Genomic DNA, 23369 nt, shown 5'->3' with positions numbered 1-23369 from the left:
GAAATGATAAAATTGTTCAAGCACATTTTAATATGCTTTGATTCAATAGATAACAGTAATAGTCGGCTCCAGTACAGAACAAAGTCATTAACAAAACCAAACAGAGCATAATGTGCTTGACAGTTTGTATTACGTTTCTGAACACATTGTTTCTTGTAAACACCGATAAATCAATCATTCCTTTCAATAAACGTTTGACACATAAAAAATACACTCAGCAAAATGTACTTAAATGTGTATATTACTGTTTATACTAGATTATTTACTGTAAAGGCTGTGATTAATCAACCAGTCCTATCTTTAGTGAACTTTTGACACTTGAAAATAAAACAGTGAGCTGAGCAAAATGTTCTTAAAAGTGTGTTACTCTTTCTGTACTAATTATTTCCTGTCTTAATATCAGTAAACTTTTCACTCATGAAAAAAATGTGAGCAAAATGTAGGCTATAAACAAGTAATAAATAAAGTTTTAACCCCTTAAAGTGGAGAGGTCCTGGCGACCCATTGGCTTTGGCGCCCCCTTGTGGGGGTTGGGACCCTCAGGTTAGGAACCACTGAAACCGAACAAGAGAAGTCAATAAAATCGGTTAGAGATAGTGTAAATAAACCATCAATAAAATAGCTGGGCAGTAAAAGCAAGGGAATAAAAGTAAGTCTTTAAGTGAGACTTTGGCCCTGTCCACACGTAGCCGGGGATCTGCCAAAACGTAGATATTTTTCTACGTTTTGGCCTGTCATCCACACGAAAACTGAGTTTTTTCACACGAAAACGGATCTTTTTAAAAACTCCGGCCAAAGTGAAGATCGGCGTTTTCTCCGTTTTGGGTGTCTGCGTGTGGACAGACAAAACCGGAGTTTTAAGGTCCGCAACGTCACTTTCCGCGACAAAAAATGCTGACATCACGTGTGCGACCTGTGTTTACACTAGCCGACAGCATGGATGCCCTCAGATCTGCGCTCACTTTATCAATTGTCCAAGCGCTTTTTGCTTGTTTGTTTTTGCAAGAGGAATTACTGCTCCTTGTGGAAGACCACAGACGAAGGACGAGGTTAAGAACGGGGGAAGTACTGCCACCTACAGGTCTGGCATGTCCTTAACAACGTATTTATCCGGGTACGTGTGGACAGAGTTTGTTTTTAAAACGCGGTGGTGTGGATGCAAGTTTTTGGAGGGGCGGATATTCGTTTTCAAAAAAAAAAAACGGCTACGTGTGGACTAGGCCTTAAAAACCCCAATAGAGGAGGAGAGTCTGATATTCAACGGGAGCTCATTCCCCGAGTTTCGGAGCCCAGACAGAAAAAGCTCGTTCACCAGCGTAGACGGGGAATCTGTAGTAGGTGTAGGTCACCTGAACGGAGAGTCCTGCCTGGCACATAAGGAGTGAGTAACTCGGATAAGTAAGGTGGTGCTAAGCCATTCAGCGCCTTAAAAACAAACAATAACATTTTAAAACGTATACGGTAGTGCACAGGAAGCCAGTGAAGTCTTGCTAAAATTGGAGTGATGTGCTGCCGACGGCCAGTATTGGTCAGAAATCTTGCTGTCGCACTTTGTATCAGCTGAAGGCGAGATAATGCGGCTTTTGAAATGCCAAACAGAATTGCGTTGGAGTAGTCCAACCTTGAGGTGATGAAAGTGTGAATGGTTGTCTCGAGGTGGCGCCGATTCAGAATGGGTTTTAGTTTGGAAAGATGTCAGCTGATAAAAACATGATTTAACCATGTGATTAACATGAGGGTCCATTTTTAGAGCCACATCCATTTCGATTCCAAGATTAACAATTGTTTGACAAATTTTAAAAGGAAGAGCGGAAAAATCAGGAGCTGAGGAAGACGAGCCATTAGGAGTAAAAACAATAAACTCGGTCTTAAAATCATTCAGCCGCAGAAAATTTGCTGCCAGCCAGTCTTTAACCTCACTCCGGCAATCAAGTTCTTCTGAATTCATGCGTGTGAGAGTTTAACCAAGGGTCGGATTTTGGCTTTGGGCATCTAACCTTTAAAGGAGCAACGGTATCCATCACCATGAGGCAGGCTGAGTGAAAAACCCGCAAAGTATCATCCGGATTGGTGTAAAATAGGGGGGAGGCCGGCAGTTCAGAGAAAGAAGCACAAAATCTATCTGCTGTAGCCGGTGTAATAACCCATGTCTGGCGCAGCACCACAGGCCTTCTACCTAAGCTCGCCGGACAATCAAAATCAAACAAAACTGGAAAATGATCAGAAATGACAGTTTCGTCAACAGACAAATTATTAACGTTTACCCCATAAAACATCACTAAATTTAAAATATGAGACTGGTTCTGGGTAGGAACCGACACAACCTGCTTAAGACCAAAAGAATCAAGTTCCAATTCCAGAACATTCTGCTTGTTTCTCTGCAAGAATGCCTCAGTAGATGTTGAGCAGTCCTGGATATTGGTCTCCAGGATCTGCTGATGTAAAATAAATAAATAAATAAAAACAACCTTTGGGTCCTGATGGGGGGAGGTTTCCCTCCCAACCACACCTCTCCAGGCCTCACGGTCGTTGCCCACATGAGCATTGAAGTCCCCCAGCAGAACAACAGTACTCCCATCCAAGGACTCCAAATAGGGTGGGTAGAACCACCTGCAGTGAACAGTTGAGACCCAAAGAAGAATGGTCCAAAATACCTTCAACCAGAATCCAGACTCTCATTAGAAGCTATAGGAAGTGTGTTCGATTTTTTGTTTGGTTTATTTGTTTGTTTGGTTTATTTGTGTTTAGAGGCTGTAATTTCTGCAAAAGAAGGATCTAATAAATATTGAGTTCATTTCTTTTTGTGGTGCCCAAATGTATGCACCTGCCTAATTTTGTTCAAACAATTATTGCACACTTTCTGTAGGTCCTATAAAAAATGGTAAATGGCTTGTTATTGTATAGCGCCTTCTTAGGCTTCTACAACCCCCCCAACACTTCACAACTCAATCAGCCATTCACCCATTCACACACTATAAACTTAGTTTCACTCTCAAATCTCACTGTGTGTGTCTTTTATATGATAATGACAGATTTTTTTATCATAACAATTAACAGTTTTTACATAAAAATAACGAAGATTAGCAAGGCTACCCAAACGTTCCCATCTCATAGTGTGCTCTATCAAATAAAATAAGTTTTAAGCCTAGTCTTAAAGGTAGGCAAGGTGTCTGCCTCAGACTAAAGCTGAGAGCTAGTTCTAAAGGAGAGGAGCCTGATGACTAAAAGATCTACCTCCCCTCTTATTTTGAGATAACGTAGGAACCACCAGTAGACCTGTAGTCGGGGAATGAAGTGCTCTGTCAGGAACATATGAAATAAATACCAGCTGCAGCCTTTCTGTGGGGAGTTAGCCTTTGTTCTTCGGGATTTTTTTCTGGGTACCTGGGTTTCCTTCCACAGACCAAAAACATGCTTGTCCAGTAAGTTGGAAACCCTAAACTGTCCCTAGGTTTGAGTGTGTGAATGTCTTTTTTGTCTCTGTAGATCCTTGAGATGGACTGGCAACCTGTAAAGGGTGTCCCATTGAATGAAGATGAGTGAATGAGGGAGAAAATATAGCTTTAATTCAAAATTATTTTTAAACAAATTTCTAAATCTGAATATAATTAAAAACATATTTTCATTTAGAAACAATTTCACATTAGATGACTGAGGTCACCTTGTTTAAATCAGTTTTCTGAGAATATAATTTAATTTAGTGTTGGAAGTATCAGAACATCGGGTAATGGTAAATGATCTGCAACAGATATCAGTGATCTGAAATCAAAATCAACGAGTGTCTTGTATAACTTGCAAACAAAGCCATGTTCTCTTTTCTGCAGCATTTGTAAAATATTACACTATAAATGCAGAAACTGCAGCATCCTTGAACTACAAGCTCTGAGAGGTTTTCACATCACAGATTAGCAGATTCCCTTCAACCTTGCACAGCCTTAATTGGAAACATGCTGCATTATAACATAGGCTGCACTCTGGTTTTCAAAGGCAACCTTTAACAGGCTTATGAGCACCTGATGCAGCTTAAAACATGTCACCTGCTGCACCAGCAGAGACAATGGACACGTTGTGCCAATGACTCAGACAGCCACCTCACATATTCACAGCTCACAGATGCTAATGCGACTCAAGCCACGGAGTGAACCATTAACTAAAGGCCTGGCTTTCTTTGACAGGATGCACACCACCATCAAGAATTTTAAACTAAGATAACGTTATCTTGAGTTGGGGTTAAAGCTTATTTAATCATCATGAAAACAGTCATGATGCACAATTCCATGTAAAAGCACAAGATCTTTAGCACCCAGTCTGTGTTGTTAATGACTCTCAGCAACAAACACTCCACCATTCAGATCAATATATCTGTAAAATTGGCTGAGGGGGTTGCCATTCTTATAGTCTGGCAAGCCATACTAAATGAATTTATTATTTAACAAACTCTGCAAAGCAAGAATTTGGTCTAGTTCACTAGGCTACCATTTTTATGGTACTCATGTTAAAAGCCAGTTGCAGGTCTTACTGTTAATCAGCTTTAAGCTTTTAAGTATTGCTTCAAATTAAAAACTAACTGCTCTGACTTTATATTCAGGATTTACTTAGTTTTGTGTCTTCTTGTCCTATCGATTTTTAGCAGACACCATAAGTACATTTTCATAACAAAGTCCTTTATCCACAATCAAAAGCGGCTATTTAAGCGACACACAGGTTAAAAGAAAAGGTAAGTATAGCTAGAGCTAGGAACTCCAGTTTGTCATCCTCCTGCTTTAATTTGTGTTTTTGATTATATTTTGAGTTATTAGTGGGAGGTTGCTGTACTCAACCTGTTAGCTCGTTGGGCCTTTTGAGCCTTCCACCATGAAATACCCATATCATCAGGGCTTTGTCAGCCCTAATGGAGAAACCCTTGACGTTTCAGATGTCACACACACACACACACACACACACACACACACACACACACACACACACACACACACACACACACACACACACACACACACACACACACACACACACACACACACACACACACACACACACACACACACGTGGTGAAATTTGTTCTTCACATTTGACCCACTGTCTGGGCGTTGTGGAAAGCTGCACACATTTGGTGGTTTTACCCTCCAATCACACCCCTTAACACAGAGTTTAACTTTCAAGCGGAGAAGTCTTTGGTATGACCCAACTGGATCTGAAGCCACGACCTCCCATTCTCAAGGCAACACTCGTACCGCTAGGCCACTGAGCGGGTTCATCAGGGATTATTAAGTTGTACAAAAACGGTTCCACATTTTACATCAGGTTCTTGTGCTAATCATACCCAGCAGATGCTCTGAACACCAAAAGCATTAGCTCATCAAAAATACAGAGCACAGTTCTACCCTGAAAGATTTTTAATAACAAATACTTTTTTTCACCACAATTTGCAAATTCCTTAAAAATCAGACAATGTGATTTTCTAGATTTTCTTTTCTCATTTTGTCTCTCTAGTTGAGGCATACCAGTGTTGAAAACTGCAGGCCTCTCTCATCTTGTGAAGTGGGGAATACTTATTTGCCCCACTGTATCTGCTCCAAATATTATCCATGTAAGAATATTAGTTGTTTTTTCAGACACTAAAGCAAACATCTCCAGTTCCTGGGACCTCCCCTAGACTGGATGGAGCTCCAATAGTGTCATCTAAGTGGTGTGAACCAACACTGCCCTCAGGTAAGCAATTCACCTCCTCCTGAGGCTCTTTAGCTCTCCTGCAGCTAAATGGTTACTCAATGAGATTACACTAAAAGGATCAAGAAAGCATTGAGTAACCTGTAGAGGGAGGCCATCAGGAGGCACACCTAATCACATACCTTAAAGGGGCAAGGGGATGAAGTTCATTTACAATTGGAAACCAATCTTTGAGCTTCTATAAAGCATGTAAAACTGTGTTGCAGTTGAAAATTTTCCAGGAATCCTGATAAATGGTCAAATAAAACACACATAATAAGGCTTATTGCTAAAAGAACTGTTTTCCCCGTAACTCAGCAGCTTGCTTTTACCTTGGAGCTCTGAGCTCGCCCTGAAGGCCCTCAACTTTATCTCAAAAGCACTGGTTCCTCTGAGGGGCTTTTGTCTTTTTGTTGCACCATTCATGGGCCCGCTTCAAAACTGTAAAGGTGTGTTTCACTCTTTTACAAATACATTTACTGTGTTTTCTAGTAGGAATGAATGCTTTGTAACACATGATGACATTAGCTTTGTTTCCATTACCGGATCTTCAGGGTAAACTAACCAGAACTGCCCAACATGTGCGTGTCTCCACTTGACCGGGCCGGCCGAACAGCTGTTTTCAGGAACCTTCTGAGTTCCTGCTCACAGGTAGGTACTCGGAGTGGCTTGGTAAAAAGCCCGGTGCAGTTGGTGGGCAGGAACGCCACCGACTGGTTATAACTCAGTTGGAAATTATGTTGACGTAGGAAGTGGGAAATGCATATGGAGTGGAGAACCGGCATTTAGGAAGACAGAGTCGTTGGCGCGTTCTGCTCCAATCGATGATGTAACTCAAAACAGCGGTCGGGATGTGCTGGCACTTTAGCACATTCCTTACAGGGCCAAACAAAATGTAGACAGGACAGCTAAAAGAACCAGGCTTTTGGATCGCCCAGTCAATTTCCCCCTTGCTGCATTTGCCCTGAAGTTCCAGTAAAGAAAACTACCCTGATTCCATCCGTCCAGCCACCTTCCTCCGCGTATCTGAGGTTGAGTAGCAGGGGTAAATTCCGAGGCTCAGACTTCCCTCCCTCCAGCCATTTGGGCTTGGTATAAACGTTTATATAGACTGTAGCAGAAGCAAAAAGATTTTGCTCTGCTCGTCAGTCTAGCCACGCTCCACAAGAGTCTCAACAGGTCTACCGTTGGCCTGAGCAGTTTGCGTCTTCTTCTGTAAGTTCATTCTGTGTATTTTGTCAACTTGCATTTCTTGGTTCTTTTAAAACACAGAATAAAAAGAGTTGTTCTTTATGTTTATGTATTTAGCAGAGGCTTTGGTCCAAAGCGACTTACTGTACAAGTGATAATCGGCATGTTGCCCTTGAGGCTAACAACAACAATAACAACAACACTGACATCAGTCATGGAGAGTAGGAAACAAGGAGTGGACAGTAGAGAGGGGGGACGGGTGCAGGGAGGGTGCTAGTTTAGAAGATGCTCTCTGAAGAGCAGGGTCTTCAGGCGTTTCTTGAAAATTGAAAAGGAAGCCGCAGTTCTGGAAGTGCTTGGAAGGTCATTCCACATTTGTGGAACGATGCATGAGAAGAGTCTGGATTGTCCTGAGCGTGGTGTAGGCACTGCTAGCCGACGATCCTGTGATGACCGGAGCGGCCAGGTCGAGACGTAAGCCTTTGCAAGAGGATTCAGGTAGATGGGAGCCGTACCGTCTCGGACTTTGTATGCTAGTGTTAGCAATTTGAATTTGATGCATGCTGCTAGCGGTAGCCAGTGGAGCTCAATGAACAGAGGGGTGACGTGTGCTCTTTTTGCCTGATTGAAGACCAGACGCACCGCTGCGTTCTGGACCATTTGAAGAGGTCTCACAGTACAGGCTGGAAGACCAGTTAGAAGGACATTGCAGTAATCGAGGCGGGAGATGACAGTAGATTGCACCAGGAGCTGGGTGGCATGTTGTGTTAGGTATGGTCTGATCTTTCGTATGTTATACAGCGCAAAGCGGCATGAACGAGCAACAGAGGCAACATGATCTTTAAAGCTCAGGTGTTCATCAATCACAACACCCAGATTTCAAACTGCCTTTGAAGGAGCCAGAGATAGGAAGTCGTTTCGGATTGAGATATTGTGCTGTATGGATGGTTTTGCTGGGATGACAAGTAGTTCAGTTTTAGAGAGGTTGAGTTGAAGACGGTGGGATTTCATCCATTTTGATATGTCAGAGAGACAGTTTGATATTCGTGCAGAGACAGTGTGGTCCTCCCGTGGAAATGACAGATAGACCTGGGTGTCGTCTGCATAGCAGAGCATCTTTACCTTGTTTTGCTAACGTTTCAGCTAATTACTGTGGAAAGTCCCGCTTGCATCTCGGCTCTTTCAGATGAAGAGGCAACCACAAGAAAGGAGATCAACGTGGACTCACTTCTCACCCAAATTTCTGAGGTACGAGACCTCTTGCATGACCTTTCATTTGTTGTTGATCGCCTTTGTAATGTGTAAAGCAGAGCATGGATAAGGGTCTGTGTACAGGAAGTTGTGGTTAGGCAACTGTGCACTCATGCTGAGGAGAATCTAAGTGCAAGCTGCAAAATGTCCTGTTGGGAAGAGTATAAAGAGGCAATCTTCATTATTTGCCTTCAATTATGGCTGCTGGTAAGAACCAGCACCAGGAGAGCCAAATGGACAGGGCGTTCGAGCTTCTGTCCAGAACCAAGAAAGATATTGATGCAGAACATCATGGGCTCTCTTGTGATTTGTCTGTCATGAACGTGGAGAGCCACAGAAAGCCATGGAGGGTGCATCTTGAGGATGGTGCTGTTTCTACGAGCAGCATTCCAAGGCCAGTGCTGAATTTATTACATAGCTAAACTATAACTAAATAATAGGATAGGGGACAAAAACGTATCTCTTCAGCATTAAGAGCTGACCGAAATGACTTCTTATGAAAATCAATTTCCTCCATGATATGAGTAAAAGATCGCTGAGGTATTAAACCAGAAGCTTTCCAGAGGTTCAGAAAAGGATTTTATTTACCTAACCAAAATCTAAATTGCTACATTTGATTTTATCTTGAACAATATTTTTAGTTAATTTACATTAATCTTTGATATCTTAATTACTTACTTTTAACTGTTCATTTTCCAATTGTAATCTTTTAATTTTAACATGTTACATTGATGTTTGATATCTTAATTACTTACTTTTATTTAAATTTTATTCAATTTTAATCTTTAACATTTTTGCTTGATTTTCACTTAAAATTTATTGTTTGTATTGTTTTGATAATTTAGCATTTCATATATCATTTTATTAAAAAATTATAAAAATTTCTCATTTTACTATTTTAACACTTCTCAGTAACATGTTTTGCATTTAAACCTTAGTTTGATAGTTACAAGCTTAGGATTTATTTATTTGTTTTTTGCTTACATTTAATGTTTACTCTTGTTTTATATTGTCAGCACCAAAAAAAAGTATAAAATAAGAAAATACCCCAAAATATATGGGTTTTCTTACTGTTTTGTATTGCTTATGTGGCCTTTTAGCTGATTTAAAGCTTTTGAGTCATTAAAAGAGTTGCTTTGATCAAGACTCAAAAACAAAGCATCGTCTCCTACGAGTTATTTTATTCAACAAAACCACTTTATCCGCTATTTGAGAGCTTCTTTCTCATAAAGGAAGCTCAGGACAACTTAAACGTTCCACCCCGAATACCCAGGGTCCGGCTGAGATCAACAAGGCTCGTAGCAGCATCTCTGGGTGTGAACTGCTTGCTTTGCATCAGAATTTTATGCTGGCCCTCCTACCACTAGGTTCAGTGGGATCCAGAACTCAGAACCGCATGGAGAAGACCTCTCCTGGCCAGCATGTTCCCTGGATTCAAGCCAGTGGGAAGGTAAGCTGAGGGATTGACCCACTGTTGGACAGTTTAGCCTACAGTTCCCTATGAAAGAAAGCTTTTGCCAGCTTGAGCCAAGCTTGTCCGCTCAAATTGTCAAGGGGTGTACAGCATGCTGGATCACAAGTAGGGCATCTAGGAGTTAAATGTGTGGAAAGAGCCTTGCTGTGAGATACATTTTAAAAGAGGAACTGACGCAGCATATACCGGGACAAGGGTGGTGCGCTTATTAAGGAGATATTGATCAGTCTTAAAGTTATTAATGGTGGTGTAGACCAACAATGTCCAATTCAAGTCAGTTACTGTGGCTCTGGGGATGGCTTTAGTAATTAGCTGAAACGTTAGCAAAACAAGGTAATGAACAACTCTTTGTGTTTTAAAAGAACCATGCAATGCAAGTTTTGTGCCTTGCCAATCACGGCGCTCCAACGGTTTGGTGGACCAATCACAGCGCTGTTTGGTGGGTGGGATATTGCTGCGACTGATCGGAACAGTGTTGCCAGATGCAAAATCCCACAGTATCGTACAGAGAGGCCTAAATTATCGTTTTTCAGTACAAATTATCGTACATTATAAATTTGATAACGTTCTATAAATGACTTCTCACTCCAATATAATATAACAAAGAAGGTGTTTTATATTGCCCTGTTTAAATAAACATCTTTAAAACCAGTAATATAATGCCTATAAACGTGCAGAGTGTGTCGGCACCACTCCGACCTCCACGCATTGACCCAACATGCACATTTGTGCAGTCGTATTTATGTCATTTCTACATAGGTTAAACGCACGTGACAAAACATCACAGCAGTGGAAAAACTGACCCAATAAATGACAAAGCAGCCTACTCACCTAGTTCCAGAGTCTGTTTTTGTAATAGACACAATAGCATAAACCTGTAAGCACTGAGGTGAAATCTGACTTCAGAACAGTTTAAAATTATGTAATGGACTTGGGAAAGCCACAGCAAAAGACAGTGTTACTAGATGCAACGTGAAATTATCGTACATTTGAGGATTTTTGAAACTATTGATCGTACATCGTACAGAGCCCAAAATTATGGTACAAATACGATAATTATCGTACATCTGGCAACGCTGGATCGGAACAACAAAGATGGCGGTGGCTTGTCTGAAACGGCTTTGGCATCAACGTTGGACTATTTCGACTTGGGCTTTTCTTCGAACCAAGAGCAGATAAAGGTACTTAAGTCCTTTAGAAAAAGGATGTATTTGGGTCTTCCACTGTGTATGGGGGACTTTGACATCCAAAGCTGTGAGTGCGTCATGTTTTTCGTTGTTCAAAAGCATGCAGAGACCGTTTAAAAGACAACTGAAGTTTCTGCCCCACAGCTGAGATCTGTCTATGGGTCGTGGCCAGACTCACATTTACAGAATGACTTGTTAGGCTAACTTTGGCCAGCTTCTCCGGAGGAATCCCAAGGTATTCCCAGGCCAGCCGAGAAACGTCTCTTCAATAATTTTTATTTTGGTAAATTTTGAAGACAGGATGTTCATTTGGAAATGAAAATAATACTTTGACTGTAAAGCTGTAAAACTTTTCAGCTTTATTGCGCACCAGTTTCTGACATTTTCAGAACTCTATATTAATAAAACAATTTCAGAAAATGAAAACCAGTAAAGGGTCTTGATAAAAGTGAATACTTTTTTTTATTTCACAAATTATAAAAACAGCTTCATTAAAGAGTGATGATTTCATAATTAATCTTTTTATTTGGATGTTTTTCTCAGTTATGAACCATAATACTTTCACAGATGAACTAAGCTGGTGCAGCTCCAGTGTTTAGGTCTTATGTGTCTATCAGACAGTCCATGGTTTTCATACCCAGAGTGCACCCTAGAGGTTTGAAGCTGAAACAGCAGCAGAAGTCCAGCCTCCACTTGCTGGAGATTTACAAACAAGACCAAAATAAAAATAAATTCCCCTAAAAACTGAAGATAAAAGTAGGTGATCTTTGCTGGACAGTGGCACAAAATGGCAACAGAAAAGTAAATAAATTGTCCCTAGTCTGGCCTTTTGGCTTGTTTGGCTCCATGTGCGGCTTTTCCAGCAGCGACTGCAAAACGAAGCCATCCAAAAACAGATGATCTGGTCTGTTCATGTCAGCTACTCATCCCGAAATCAGCATCCCTGATCTTACAGGACGGAACCATCAACCCCTGAAATTAACTGACCACCACGAAGAAAACATGCAGTGAAAAGCAGAAAGTGCCACAGAATTAATCAATGTTTAAAAGTCTTAAACGTTAAAAAAAATAAATCAAGAGCAGACTTTGAATTCTATCATTTAAAATTTCTTCTAGATTTGCAACCTCCATGTTTGTTGGCGTAGAAATACTGAAGAGCTCAGGATGTTCGATATTTTTGTTACACATTAAAACACAGTTCGAACAAGCATCAAATAAAAGCTCTATATTCCAAGAACTTCCCTCTTTCCCATCATTTTAAAAGTTTTTGCTGCTTTGTCTAGGCGTTGCTCTTGGCTCATAGTTCTGATACTGGAGGACACGTTCCGCGGCCACATAAAACTTTCCCGTTTTAGATCTGCAGCCTTGACTCCACTCTTGTGAAAGGTCGCTGATGCACTTAAACACATCAAATAGAGCCAGATCATCCCAGAAGGTCCACTCCTGGTCTGCTGCCTTCCACAAAAATCATCTTTGGCTTTACAACTTTAGATTTCAGGTTCAAATCTGAATACATCAAATCCTAAACAGTTAGCATAACCTGCACAGCATGTGCATGGCAAGTTTTAAGCCCACTGAACCTGATATTCGGCCAACGACTGCCTTTTAGCCTCCATAATGGAGAAGGCCTCTTCTTTCTCGCTGATCTCTTTCAGCCTCTTTTCCTCCAGAAATGTCACCAGAGAGTCCCTCATTTCCACAACCTCGATTATCTCCTGAAACAGACGATCTTCTTCTGACTGCTGCTCTGGAGTCTTGTCTGTGGGGAAAAAATGTGAAATGTTTCCAGTGAAAAACAAAACAAAGCAAAAAAACTGCAAAGAATCCCTGGAACACAAATATCAGAATCAACTGAATACTTCATAATGTATAAACCAACTTCAGATGAAGCAACAAGCTCAGTGTCATCTGGAAACTTTGAAATCTGATCTCTACAACGTCTTGTAGAACCATCGCCATAACTAGTGTTAACAGGAGAGGGCCCGGAACACATCCTTGTGGAGATCCACTGTCCAAAGTTAGGAGACACCATGGGTCAGGAACCCCATAACCTAGTTGCACATCGATGGCTTTAGTCATGAAATGGTCTAAAATAGGGCTGAATGATTAATTGCATATGCAATTAAATTGCGATGTGACAAAAGGAGATTTTCTAATCGCAAAGGCTGCGATTTGACTGGCAGCGAGTGGTTAACACAATGCTAATATACATTGAAAAACCCATAGGGATGCTAATGCTAATATCGCTGAATGGATTCTTACAAGTTACGAATTAGGAACGTGCCAAATTATTACAGTTGGAGTCTAATAAAAAGTAAAAACTGCCATTAATCAAATAAGTACAGACAGATATTTTAGTAAAGCTAGAAAAATGTACTTCAACTCCACTGAGTTTTGGCAAGCAGCTGTGAACGTAACTGAACTACGGAAGCTCTGTATAGACAAGACGTCAAAAACTCTAAACGCAAAAGACTTTAATAAATGGGACACACTTCTTTCCTGCAAATAAATTTTCACAGTTGATGCTAATACCTATTCTCCTTCAAAGGATGTGCTCCTGGCTGCAAAGCATCGCACCTTCAAATACAAGATGTTGTCTTTACTTGTGAGTGTTCATTTATATGTAGACACATAAACTTGTTTATATTCAGTACAAGTTACATAGATCTTTTTTTTTTTTTTTTGCTTCCGTTAGTTGAAAAATGAGAAAAGCCCCTTGAGAAAATAATTGTGAATTAAATCGCAATTAGATTATTTTCCAAAGTCCTTCAGCAGCCCTAGTCTAAAAGTGCATGGACAATGGTGTTAAACACTGAAATCCAGAAACATCAGTCTGACAGAGTCCTTGGGTGACTGGTGAATGACGGTGTTGTAAAGCACCTTGGGGGGTTGTAGAACCCTAAGAAGGCGCTGTACAACACTGAGCTACTGTGACCTGCTGTGAAAAATGACCCTGACATCAGCTTCTTGTTTGTCAGCTGTGAGGCTCTGTGTGAAAAAAATCTAATTCAGAGTCAACAGTACGGTGCTCTCACCTTTCAGCTCCATGTACTTCCTGTACTCCAGATTTAACGTGCTGTGTTTGTCCTCCAGTTCCAGCTGCCGAGACCTGAGAGGAAAACATACGTCAGTGCGGTCGTGTTTTCAGAACGGCCTGATGTTGCTGCAGGTCATCACAGGCTGCTCTTAGGATCTTTGTGGCTCTGGTCTGAACAAAGCTCAGCTGTTATCCAGTGGCGGCGCCAGAGGGGTGCTAGGGGGCGCTATAGCTACCCCTGGATTAGTCATTGCACCCCCATAGCACCCCCAAGTAAATATTAGATTTTTTTTTTTACAATTTAATTTTAGTTGAACGTGTGGATGTGATGATATTTAACATACAAACAAAAATAATCAGTAAATTATCATATAGATAGTAAAAACTTAAACCAAAACAGGAAATTGATGTTAACCTTTGACCTCATGTTCCACCTGTGAACGAGTGAAAGGTAGAGCTAGTGGTAAGATGGATCGGTTTTTGTTGCCCACATTTCCACGGGTTCCGTCAGAAACGGATGAATGTTTGGAAGTGATCTCAGACCCACAAAAACCTACGGATCTGGATGAAGAGCGTCAACCCTCAACCGCCGCAGCAGTCGAGGGTTTTGCCGCTGGAAATGCTAACGCTAACGTTAGCTAACCTTGCAACACTATAGTTGGTTTTCTGTGTGGCTGTATGTGTTTATGATTTCATGGAAAAGTCAGCGATTGTTCATATGTTTATGATGTATGTTAATGATTGTTTCAGGTGTGGTTGAGGTGTTGTGCACGCACGTGTATCTGCTAGTGTTGAAGGTGTTTTAGAGAACAATAGGTACGCATGACCACTTCCTTCATAGCACCCTCAATAAAAAGACTAGCTCCTTCATAGCACCTGCAGAAAAAACATTTCTGGAGCCGCCACTGCTGCTATCCCGTTGAGACTCAATAGGCATTTATAAAGGTCCTAACTCACGCCACCATGAGGTCGGACTCCTCAGACACCAGCGCATTCTTCTCATGGACCAACTGAATCCACTGTTCAATCGTATCGGGGGAACTGCTGTTGGCTGGAGGAGAGAAATGAACATGGCTTTAGGAAAACAACAAAGACATTTACACAAGGTTTGGTAAATCAGTTTAACACAACTCTGCTGCACATGAACAAAGCTGGTCTTCAGCGATGTTTCTCTTGACAGACGATGGACACTAGATGAGGCTTTTCCTTCTTTGTGATTTGAAGATCTGTTCCTCTGTTTTTTTGTATATAAATCAATTATTTTGTACACAGCCTTTTGTGGTGTAGTGGTGACCTTTCTGAAGGCTCCTCAAAGATATTAACAGTTGTTGCCTCCAAAAGATGTCATCAGCCTCTTAAGGGACCACTCTTAATGTGAACATGCGTTTAGCTACAGCGGCTTGTCAGAGTTACCAACGGTAACCAAGGAGGGCAAAGAAAGAAAATGGTGTTTGTGACTATGTGTACAGTGATCCCTCGTTTATCGCGGTAGATGCGTTCCAGACCTGGCCGCGATAGGTGAAAATCCACGAAGTAGGGACTCCCAGCATGCCCCTCGCTGGGATTCCCTCCACGTCGCACCTACGTCACAAACCGCGGCTATAAACGGAAGTCGCCTATCCAGCTCACCACTCAGTCATCGTTTCTTCAGATTCATGATCAGAGTTTCCAACCTACCGATCAATCCAACGAACTATCAGCTCATAGTAAGTTATCTTACTTACTTCTGGAAAGCCCGGCATTTCCGTGTCACTTCGTTGACGCTCGAACGCTCGGGGGTTTCCTAGATTCATCGTGAGCCGGCGTTTCACCGACGCTCTCACTTCCGCGTCTGTGAAACCACGCTCCCTACAAGCTCAACTCCCGAATCCAGCCGACCTGTCTGACATACAGTACTATACTGAATTATCGTATGATCACATTCTCTTTTTGTGGGTAAAACTCAAGAAAAAAATATTTTTACTTGGTTTTTTATAGTTTTATTACAAAAAGTGCATTTTATGATGAAATTGATGAAAAAAAACAGGAATTTCTTGATATTTCGCATAGAAAAATATCGCGAATCGGTGAAAAATACCGCGAATCGGCGAATTTCCCTTGAATAAGGCTCCAAAAAAATTCCGCGAAGTCGTGAATCCGCGATAAACGAACGGCGAAGTAGCGAGGGATCACTGTAATCTATTTCTAAATAAAATATTTTAAACGCATTTTAAACTTCAGCAGAGCAGATGTAGAATGGATACATGATGATGTGACATTTAGTGCCACACGTAGAACGCAAGGCAAATTTGAACAATGGAAACAGGATATAAGACTTTAGAGAGTCTTTCAGCTTCAGAGGAGAAACAAACAAGAAGAATTCAACCTGCTTCTGCGTGGAAACCTTCATTAGATCTAACCGTTCTGATTCTTACCAGCTTCTCCTCTCAGATGTCTCTCCAGCACCACTCCTTTCTCCTCCAGGTCTTTAAAGGACACCTCGATCTCCTCCAGCCGTCTTTGGATGGACTGAAAAACAAAGTGGCCTCTGATCAAAACCCAAAATCCTCTACAATCGATAAATATAATTAGCTGTGTTTGTGGTTCAGTGAGGATGTCATTAGCTATGTGAGGATGGAGGAAATGATTCCCTCCCAGGGATGAACAAGGCAGAGGAAGCGCTGTGAAGCACAAACTTAAGGCCACATGATGAGGTTAGCTGCAGAACTCTCCATCAGTGAAATCGTGAACCAATTTTAACTTGTGTCATGTAATCAGATCCAATGTGTTTGTTCACACTTAAGTCAAACAGTTCAGGGTTTCCCCCAGAAAATGAGTTACCACATCAGTCCGGTTCTGGCCTCCCTGCACTGGCTTCCGGTTTGCTATCGTTCACACTTCAGACTCCTCGTCTTTGTTTTTAATTTCTTCCAGGGTGGTGCTCCCCCCTATCTAGCCACGCTCCTGAACAGACACTCCCCATCACGCGCTCTGCGCTCCTCTGACCAAGGCCTGCTCGCTGTCCCTCGTTCTAGGTGTCGTACTCACGGGGACCGGGCTTTCTCAGTCCTAGCACCGTCACTCTGGAACCAGTTTCCACCCTCAGTTAGGCTGTCCCCATCTCTGCCAGTCTTTAAGAGTCGCCTAAAAACACACCTCCTCCGCTTGGCGTTTCCTGAACATGTTTGATTTTGGCCCTCTTTTATGTTGAATTTATTTCACAGTTTTCATTGGTTCACTCAATCCCTTGTTTTACACATTTGTCCGGTACCAGAATGTTTCACCTATCTTGTAATTTGAATTTCTTTTATTGTTGATTTATTCAATATATTTACCTTCTACTGAACCATGTTCAGCGCTTTGGGCTTCCCGACAGGGTTGCAGAAAGCGCTCTATAAATAAAGCTTTGATTGATTGATTGATTGATTAAGCCTGTGGGGGGGATGTGCTCCGTCCCGCAGCACTCCTCCGTGTGAGCAGGGGTGGGGGGGTTGCACACGTTCCGCTGCTGTTTCTCACCAGTATCAGCTGATGGAGGGCTCTAGTTTTGTTGCGCCGTTCGTGTCAGCGGACACGGTAGGGTCAGGGAGGGGGGCGGGGCATGACGCTTAGCCTGGCGGGTGGCCAAGCAAAACCTGGCAGGCCGCCAGGCTTATAAAGCGCTGGGGGGGGGGGGGGGGGGGGGGGGGGACCTGCAGTTCACCCTGAGGGAGCACTTGTGATCAGATCACATTCAGCCACTAAATAGTGAACCGTTTATTATACGTTTTAGACTAAAACGGGTTCGGTGAGTCTAATTCTTACAACAAACGTGGCTGCATAACAGACACGATATGAGCAAAGCAAAAGAAGCTAATGAATAAATAAAATAAGAACGGATGCTCAACGGTGGGAAAATCCCAATAACTGCTCGGGGAAGCACACATTTATTTCTCTATCAAAAACACTCCAGGAACATCGTGGTGCAGCTTGTTAAAACCTAAGGTACAGACACAGAAGCATCACCGTCTGAGGCACACTAGATTAGGCAATATGAGCTTTGTTCACATAACAAAGTCTCCCATCCTTGTATATGGCCGTGAATTTTACTTTCATCAATGGGCTTTTAATTCTTTCAAGATCTAGAGTTTACGGAAACAGCAAACACAAGTCAGCAGGTAGCAATGTAGAGCGGGGCGATAAAATGATAGCGATATAATTCTCTAGAACTTTTCCTTGATAGACATGAGAACGGGTCGATACAACACCTTTGACACAACAGATAAACAGGCGACAATGTTATTTAACTGTTGCTCCATGTTGGACCAATCACGTAGCTGGAATAGAGCCATGCACACGACACAGCAGCAGCCAGACGCACTAACGGCTAATGTTTGTGTAGCTGTAGCCTCTTACTGTAGACAACAATTAGGATAACCCTGGAAAAGGTAGGAAAAAAAGCGCCTCAAAAGGGAAGAAAAAGATGGAGGACAGTGAATTCGTTGACAATGAGGGAATGAGCAGTTCAGTCGTGTGGACAGGTTTTGTTGGACAAATGTCAAAGTAGCTGCACCACTAACGACGTCAAGAACAGGTTCCGACAAAGTCGGAGAACACCGCTGTGTCTCTTCAGGCCAAAGCGTCCCAGACGTATGCTGAAGAGAAAAGTGGTCAGATGACCCCGGTTTTACCGGTGTCTGGATTCTCCACAGTGCATACCAACACCTGCTCTGAGGTGGGACTTAGGGACTCACCTGAGCTTTACGAAATCGCTGTAATTCGCTCATCTTGGCTCGCCGCGCTAAAGTTTTCATCCTCTTTAACTCCTGCTTCTCAGCCTCGACTGGGTCTGACGGAACCGTCTGGAACTACAAAGAGGCCCGATAGTCTCTGTTTTCCACAATCTCCTATAAAGTGCAGTAAAAACTGAACCTCTGCTCCGCCTTACCTGTCTATCAAACACGTCAGAATCATCAGATGCAAACATATCATCTTCATCGTCATCTTCATCAACACCATCCTCTGAGGTGCTGTGAATATCTCTGAATGCTGTTTCTGTTGAAAGGAAGATGAGCGTTCATGTTAAAGGAGACCCACCAAGACCCTAAAAACTCACAGAAACGAGTTTCTTGGTCTGTGTGGAGCTAAAGCACAAACGTACCCACACTCTCTGGACGACTGACGTGAACACTGAGCCGCGAGTCTCTACTGATCCTCGGGGAGGACAGATTCCAGGGTGAAAACTTGGACCGTGCTCTGGGCTGCCCGTTTGGCATCTCCTTCCTTTTGAAGCAGAGTCGGTTCCTCTTCTCCCGGAGGAAACTGGGAGTGCTCCCGCTCCAGTAGCCCTCTTCTTCTTGCCCATCCAGGCCCTCTTGTTTAGGGGGACCTCCTGCATTCGCAGAGGAAGAAGAGCAGGAGGAAGATCCACCAGGGGTCTCCGAGTCAGAGTCTGCACCAAAACTCTGAAGGTTCCCCAGCTCGTTTTTCTCCTCGTTGCTCAACTGAAGCTTTCTCAGAGACAGTTTAAGACGGGAGTCTGGATCTGGTTTAGAGATCTCCACCCCTGGAACTGGAGATGGAGGTTTGTTTGGTTTCATCAGGACCGTCCGAGGTTTTGCCACTGGCTGAGAGAGCTCAAAGCTGGGAGCGCTCTCACGGGAATGGCGTGGCTTCGGGACTGGGCAGGGCATCGCCTCCTCCACCTCCTCCTCAGTGGGAGCTGCTGCCTCTGTGGACGTTTTAGACTTCTGTGGTTCTTCAGATTGTTCTTCGATTTGCCGAGCTTGTTCGTTGTGTTTTAAAGACTGTTTAAGGGAAGGAGCAGAGTCCAGGAAATACTCGTCATCTGAAGGGGATGGTGTGCTGTTCTTACTAGAAGACTCATTCTCCTCATCTATCTCAAGCAGAGCGTTTCTGTTTACCTAAACAGACAAAAACATTCAATGTTTTAAATAAATTCCTTTTTTTTTTTAAACAAAAACGAATCCAGCTCAACTGAAACAGGACCAACCCAATACCAACGATGGTGCAACAGAAGAGTGTCATTTTCAGAACAAGAAAAAATGTTTGAATCACCAGGAGAGAAAGAAAAGGAGTGGCCCACATTGGTGTCGTTTAGTGACCCACCTCACAAGATGGTTTCAGACCATTAGGAAGCAGCAGCTCTTCAGAGTGCAGCTCGCAGTAAAACTTCCCTGTTGGCGGTGACAGAGAACGAACGTTCATTCAGAAAAGCAACAGTGACTACCACCGTGAAAACAGCTTTACAATAAGCACTTCAAAAACAAACAGCAGCAGAATTATGCAGTCTTGGTGATCTGGTTTTATTGTATTTATGCTTATAACAGAGTAATCGATGATACGATTGGGGCTTCATGCTGCTGGTAGGACCTCCCTTGGCAAACAGGCCCTAGGTTAGAGATCAGGCAAAGTGCAGCTCAAAGACACCTCAAGTAAAAGGAAACTGATCAGTAACCCTAACCCAAATTTACCAAAATAACACTAGTTGTTGTTGTTGTTGTTTTCAATCTTTATCAATGACTTATCTCTTAGGCCACACGTAGCTGGTTTTTTTTAAAAACGAATACCCGCCCCTCCAAAAACTTGCATCCACACCACCACGTTTTAAAAAAACTCTGTCCACACGTACCCGGATAAATACGTTGTTAAGGACATGCCAGACCTGTAGGCGGCAGTACTTCCCCCGTTCTTAACCTCGTCCTTCGTCTGTGATCTTCCGCAAGGAGCAGTAATTCCGCTTGCAAAAACAAACAAACAAGCAAAAAGCGCTTGGACAAGTGATAAAGCGAGCGCAGCTCTGAGGGCGTCCATGCTGTCGGCTAGTGTAAACACAGGTCGCACACGTGATGTCAGCATTTTTTTGTTGCGGAAAGTGACGTTGCGGACCTTAAAACTCCGGTTTTGTCTGTCCACACGCAGACACCCAAAACGGAGAAAACGCAGATCTTCACTTTGGCCGGAGTTTTTAAAAAGATCCGTTTTCGTGTGAAAAAACTCAGTTTTCGTGTGGATGACAGACCAAAACGTAGGAAAATATCTACGTTTTGGCAGATCCTTGGCTACGTGTGGACAGGACCTTAGTTTACATCAAGCTACTATTACAATGTATGCAGATGACTCCACAATCCATGCCTCTGCAGATATGGATTTAAACAGGATTCTAAATGAGGAATTAGCAGTAATAGACACACGGATGACAATAAATAAATTAGTTTTGAATAAGAAAAAAAAAAGTATTATTTTAGGATCTAAATATTCCTTAAAAGAAAACCCAGGGTTAGTGCTGATGGTAGGTGACACTAAAATAGAGCAAGTCACGGATGTTAATTTATTGGGGGCAATAGTCGATAACCAAATGTCATGGAATAATCATGTGGACCAGGTATTGATGAAAATGGGAAGAGGGATTGCTGTAGTTAGATACGGTAGGAAGTCTATGTCTAATCAACTGCTAAGGCGAGTAGTCCAAGCTTTAGTATTGGCATATCTGGATTATGGTTCTGTAGTCTGGTCGAGTACATCGATGGGTAACTTGGCCACATTACAGGTAGCTCAGAATGAAGCGGCTCGTCTGGCTTTGCAGTGTTCATATAGCACTAGTATAAGTATAATGCACACACGCACACGCGCACACACACACACACACACACACACACACACACTAAAGCTTTATCAAAAGACAAACCGAAGGCTACACCGTCCCTTTTCCTGATATGACCTCAAAGCCAAAGAACAGATTGTATTTCTACCGTGTCAAAGACACTCTGATCACTGCAGACTCTGTATGTTGATGGAAATAACAAGTACAGCTTAAGATGATATCTAGCTTTGTTCTGCTAACATGACCTTACTGTGAACTGATGATAAACACATTAACAAATTTCTGTTAGTTACCAACTGTGGTGTGATGGTTTTCTTACTAGCAGTCATTGGCACTAGGCGGCCAACATGATGTCTTCTGTTTTGCAATGAACGGATTATTCTTCACTGTTTCGACACTGTTGCTGTCGTGTTAAATGATGACGCAGTTCATTATTTATGTTGAGTGGGGTTGGGCATTGTTTGAATTCGAGTGATTCCGGTTCTGATTACAATTCCTCATTTTGACTTTGGTTCCTTTTGATTCTCGATTCTGATTCTTTCAAGAGGCAAGGTCCAAAAACTGTTAACCACAGGTCTTACCTGATGAAATGATCTGAAACCCATCCATCCATCCATTTTCATGCCCTGACCAGATGCTTGAGCAACCTTAACTGGCTGCTCTCGATGTGGAGGAGCAGTAGGTCTACTCTGAGCCCCTCCCGGATGACCAAGCTTCTCACTTTAAATGAGAGCTCAGCCACCCTGCGGAGAAAAATCATTTTGGCTGCTTGTATCCGTGATCTCGTTCCTTTGGTGACTATCCAAAGCTCGTGACCATAGGTGAGGTTAGGAACGTTTTCCCATCGACCAGTAAATCGAGAGCTTTGCCTTCTGGCTCAGCTCTCCGCAGATCGGTACAACGCCCACACCTCTGCAGATGCAGCGCCAATCTCCTTATTGATCTCATGCTCTATTTATCCCCTCACTCATGAACGAGACCCCAAGATACTTAAACCTCTCCACTTGAGGCAGGACCTCATCCCTGACCTGGAGAAGGCATTCTACTGTTTTCCGATTCTACTCATTTTACAGAATTTCAACATGAATTTTCATTCTATAAACAATAACGTTAACTTGGACAAAAATAGGTTTTCAAGAAAAAAATGCGAGTAAGACTTGCAGCACAGTGTGTTTGTTTCTGATCACAACGCCAAACCAAAGTATGGGAGCTGAAGAAGCCTTTAGGACGAGAGGCAAAATGTCATGAGGATAACCAGAGAGGTCCATCTGTTTTTAACTAAAACTCTAAGGATGATCACGCCTAGGCTGACTGATGATCTACACCAACATGCAGCAGCAACGATCCAGCCAAAAGAGAAACTTTACCTAAAAACATCTCACACCACCCAGTTTGTTCTTTATAATTTGCATTAAATCCACTGTGTTGACACATTTTAATGAGCTTCCTTTGCACCAGTGTTAATTTTGACAAGGATTTTTATTTAGTTTTAGTCTTTTAATTAAAAATCTTATTAATTTATGTCACAATTAACTCGTCAGTTTGTTAGTTTTAGTCTTATTTTAGTCAACTAAGATAAATGCATTTTTCTTTTGATGCAATCATTTTCAACGTGTGTAAAGGAAATGTTAACTACACCTACTTGAAACTAAAGAAACATGAAAAACTCACATTTCACACTTTGGATCTATAGCACACAGCTGGTATGATCGGCTCTGAAAGGCGCTGATCAGAATTTGCAGATCACATTTTTTTCCACGGAGATCAACCGTGGATTCTTCTTCCGGTTAGCCGACTGGGAATTAAAACTAGGAATGAAAGTTAAAAATATATAATTTTGGGAAAAACTGACAATCAGTCCCGGTTCCCATCGATGCTGGCTGCACAACCCTACTGCTGAGTGAGGCCTAGTCCACACGTAGCCGGGTTTTTTTTTTA

At 42.3% G+C, this 23369-nt stretch overlaps 1 protein-coding gene across 1 annotated transcript in view; it reads right to left on the bottom strand.

The window, feature by feature from the left end:
* Positions 1-11533: 11533 nt before the first annotated feature.
* Positions 11534-23369, bottom strand: part of mical1 (microtubule associated monooxygenase, calponin and LIM domain containing 1) — a 34158-nt gene continuing 22322 nt past the window's right edge. Inside the window, exons 18-25 of the mRNA XM_054745680.2 lie at positions 19937-20004; positions 18969-19731; positions 18756-18862; positions 18562-18675; positions 16264-16357; positions 14807-14900; positions 13848-13921; positions 11534-12571 (exon numbers count right to left, since the gene is read on the bottom strand). Of these exons, the coding sequence (XP_054601655.1) occupies positions 12378-12571; positions 13848-13921; positions 14807-14900; positions 16264-16357; positions 18562-18675; positions 18756-18862; positions 18969-19731; positions 19937-20004 (1508 nt within the window). The 3' untranslated portion in view covers positions 11534-12377. The remainder of the gene's footprint in view (positions 12572-13847; positions 13922-14806; positions 14901-16263; positions 16358-18561; positions 18676-18755; positions 18863-18968; positions 19732-19936; positions 20005-23369) is intronic.

Source organism: Nothobranchius furzeri, chromosome 15, assembly GCF_043380555.1.
Source record: "Nothobranchius furzeri strain GRZ-AD chromosome 15, NfurGRZ-RIMD1, whole genome shotgun sequence".
Taxonomy (NCBI): Eukaryota; Metazoa; Chordata; class Actinopteri; order Cyprinodontiformes; family Nothobranchiidae; genus Nothobranchius; species Nothobranchius furzeri.
This window is presented reverse-complemented; position numbering and strand designations above follow the sequence as displayed.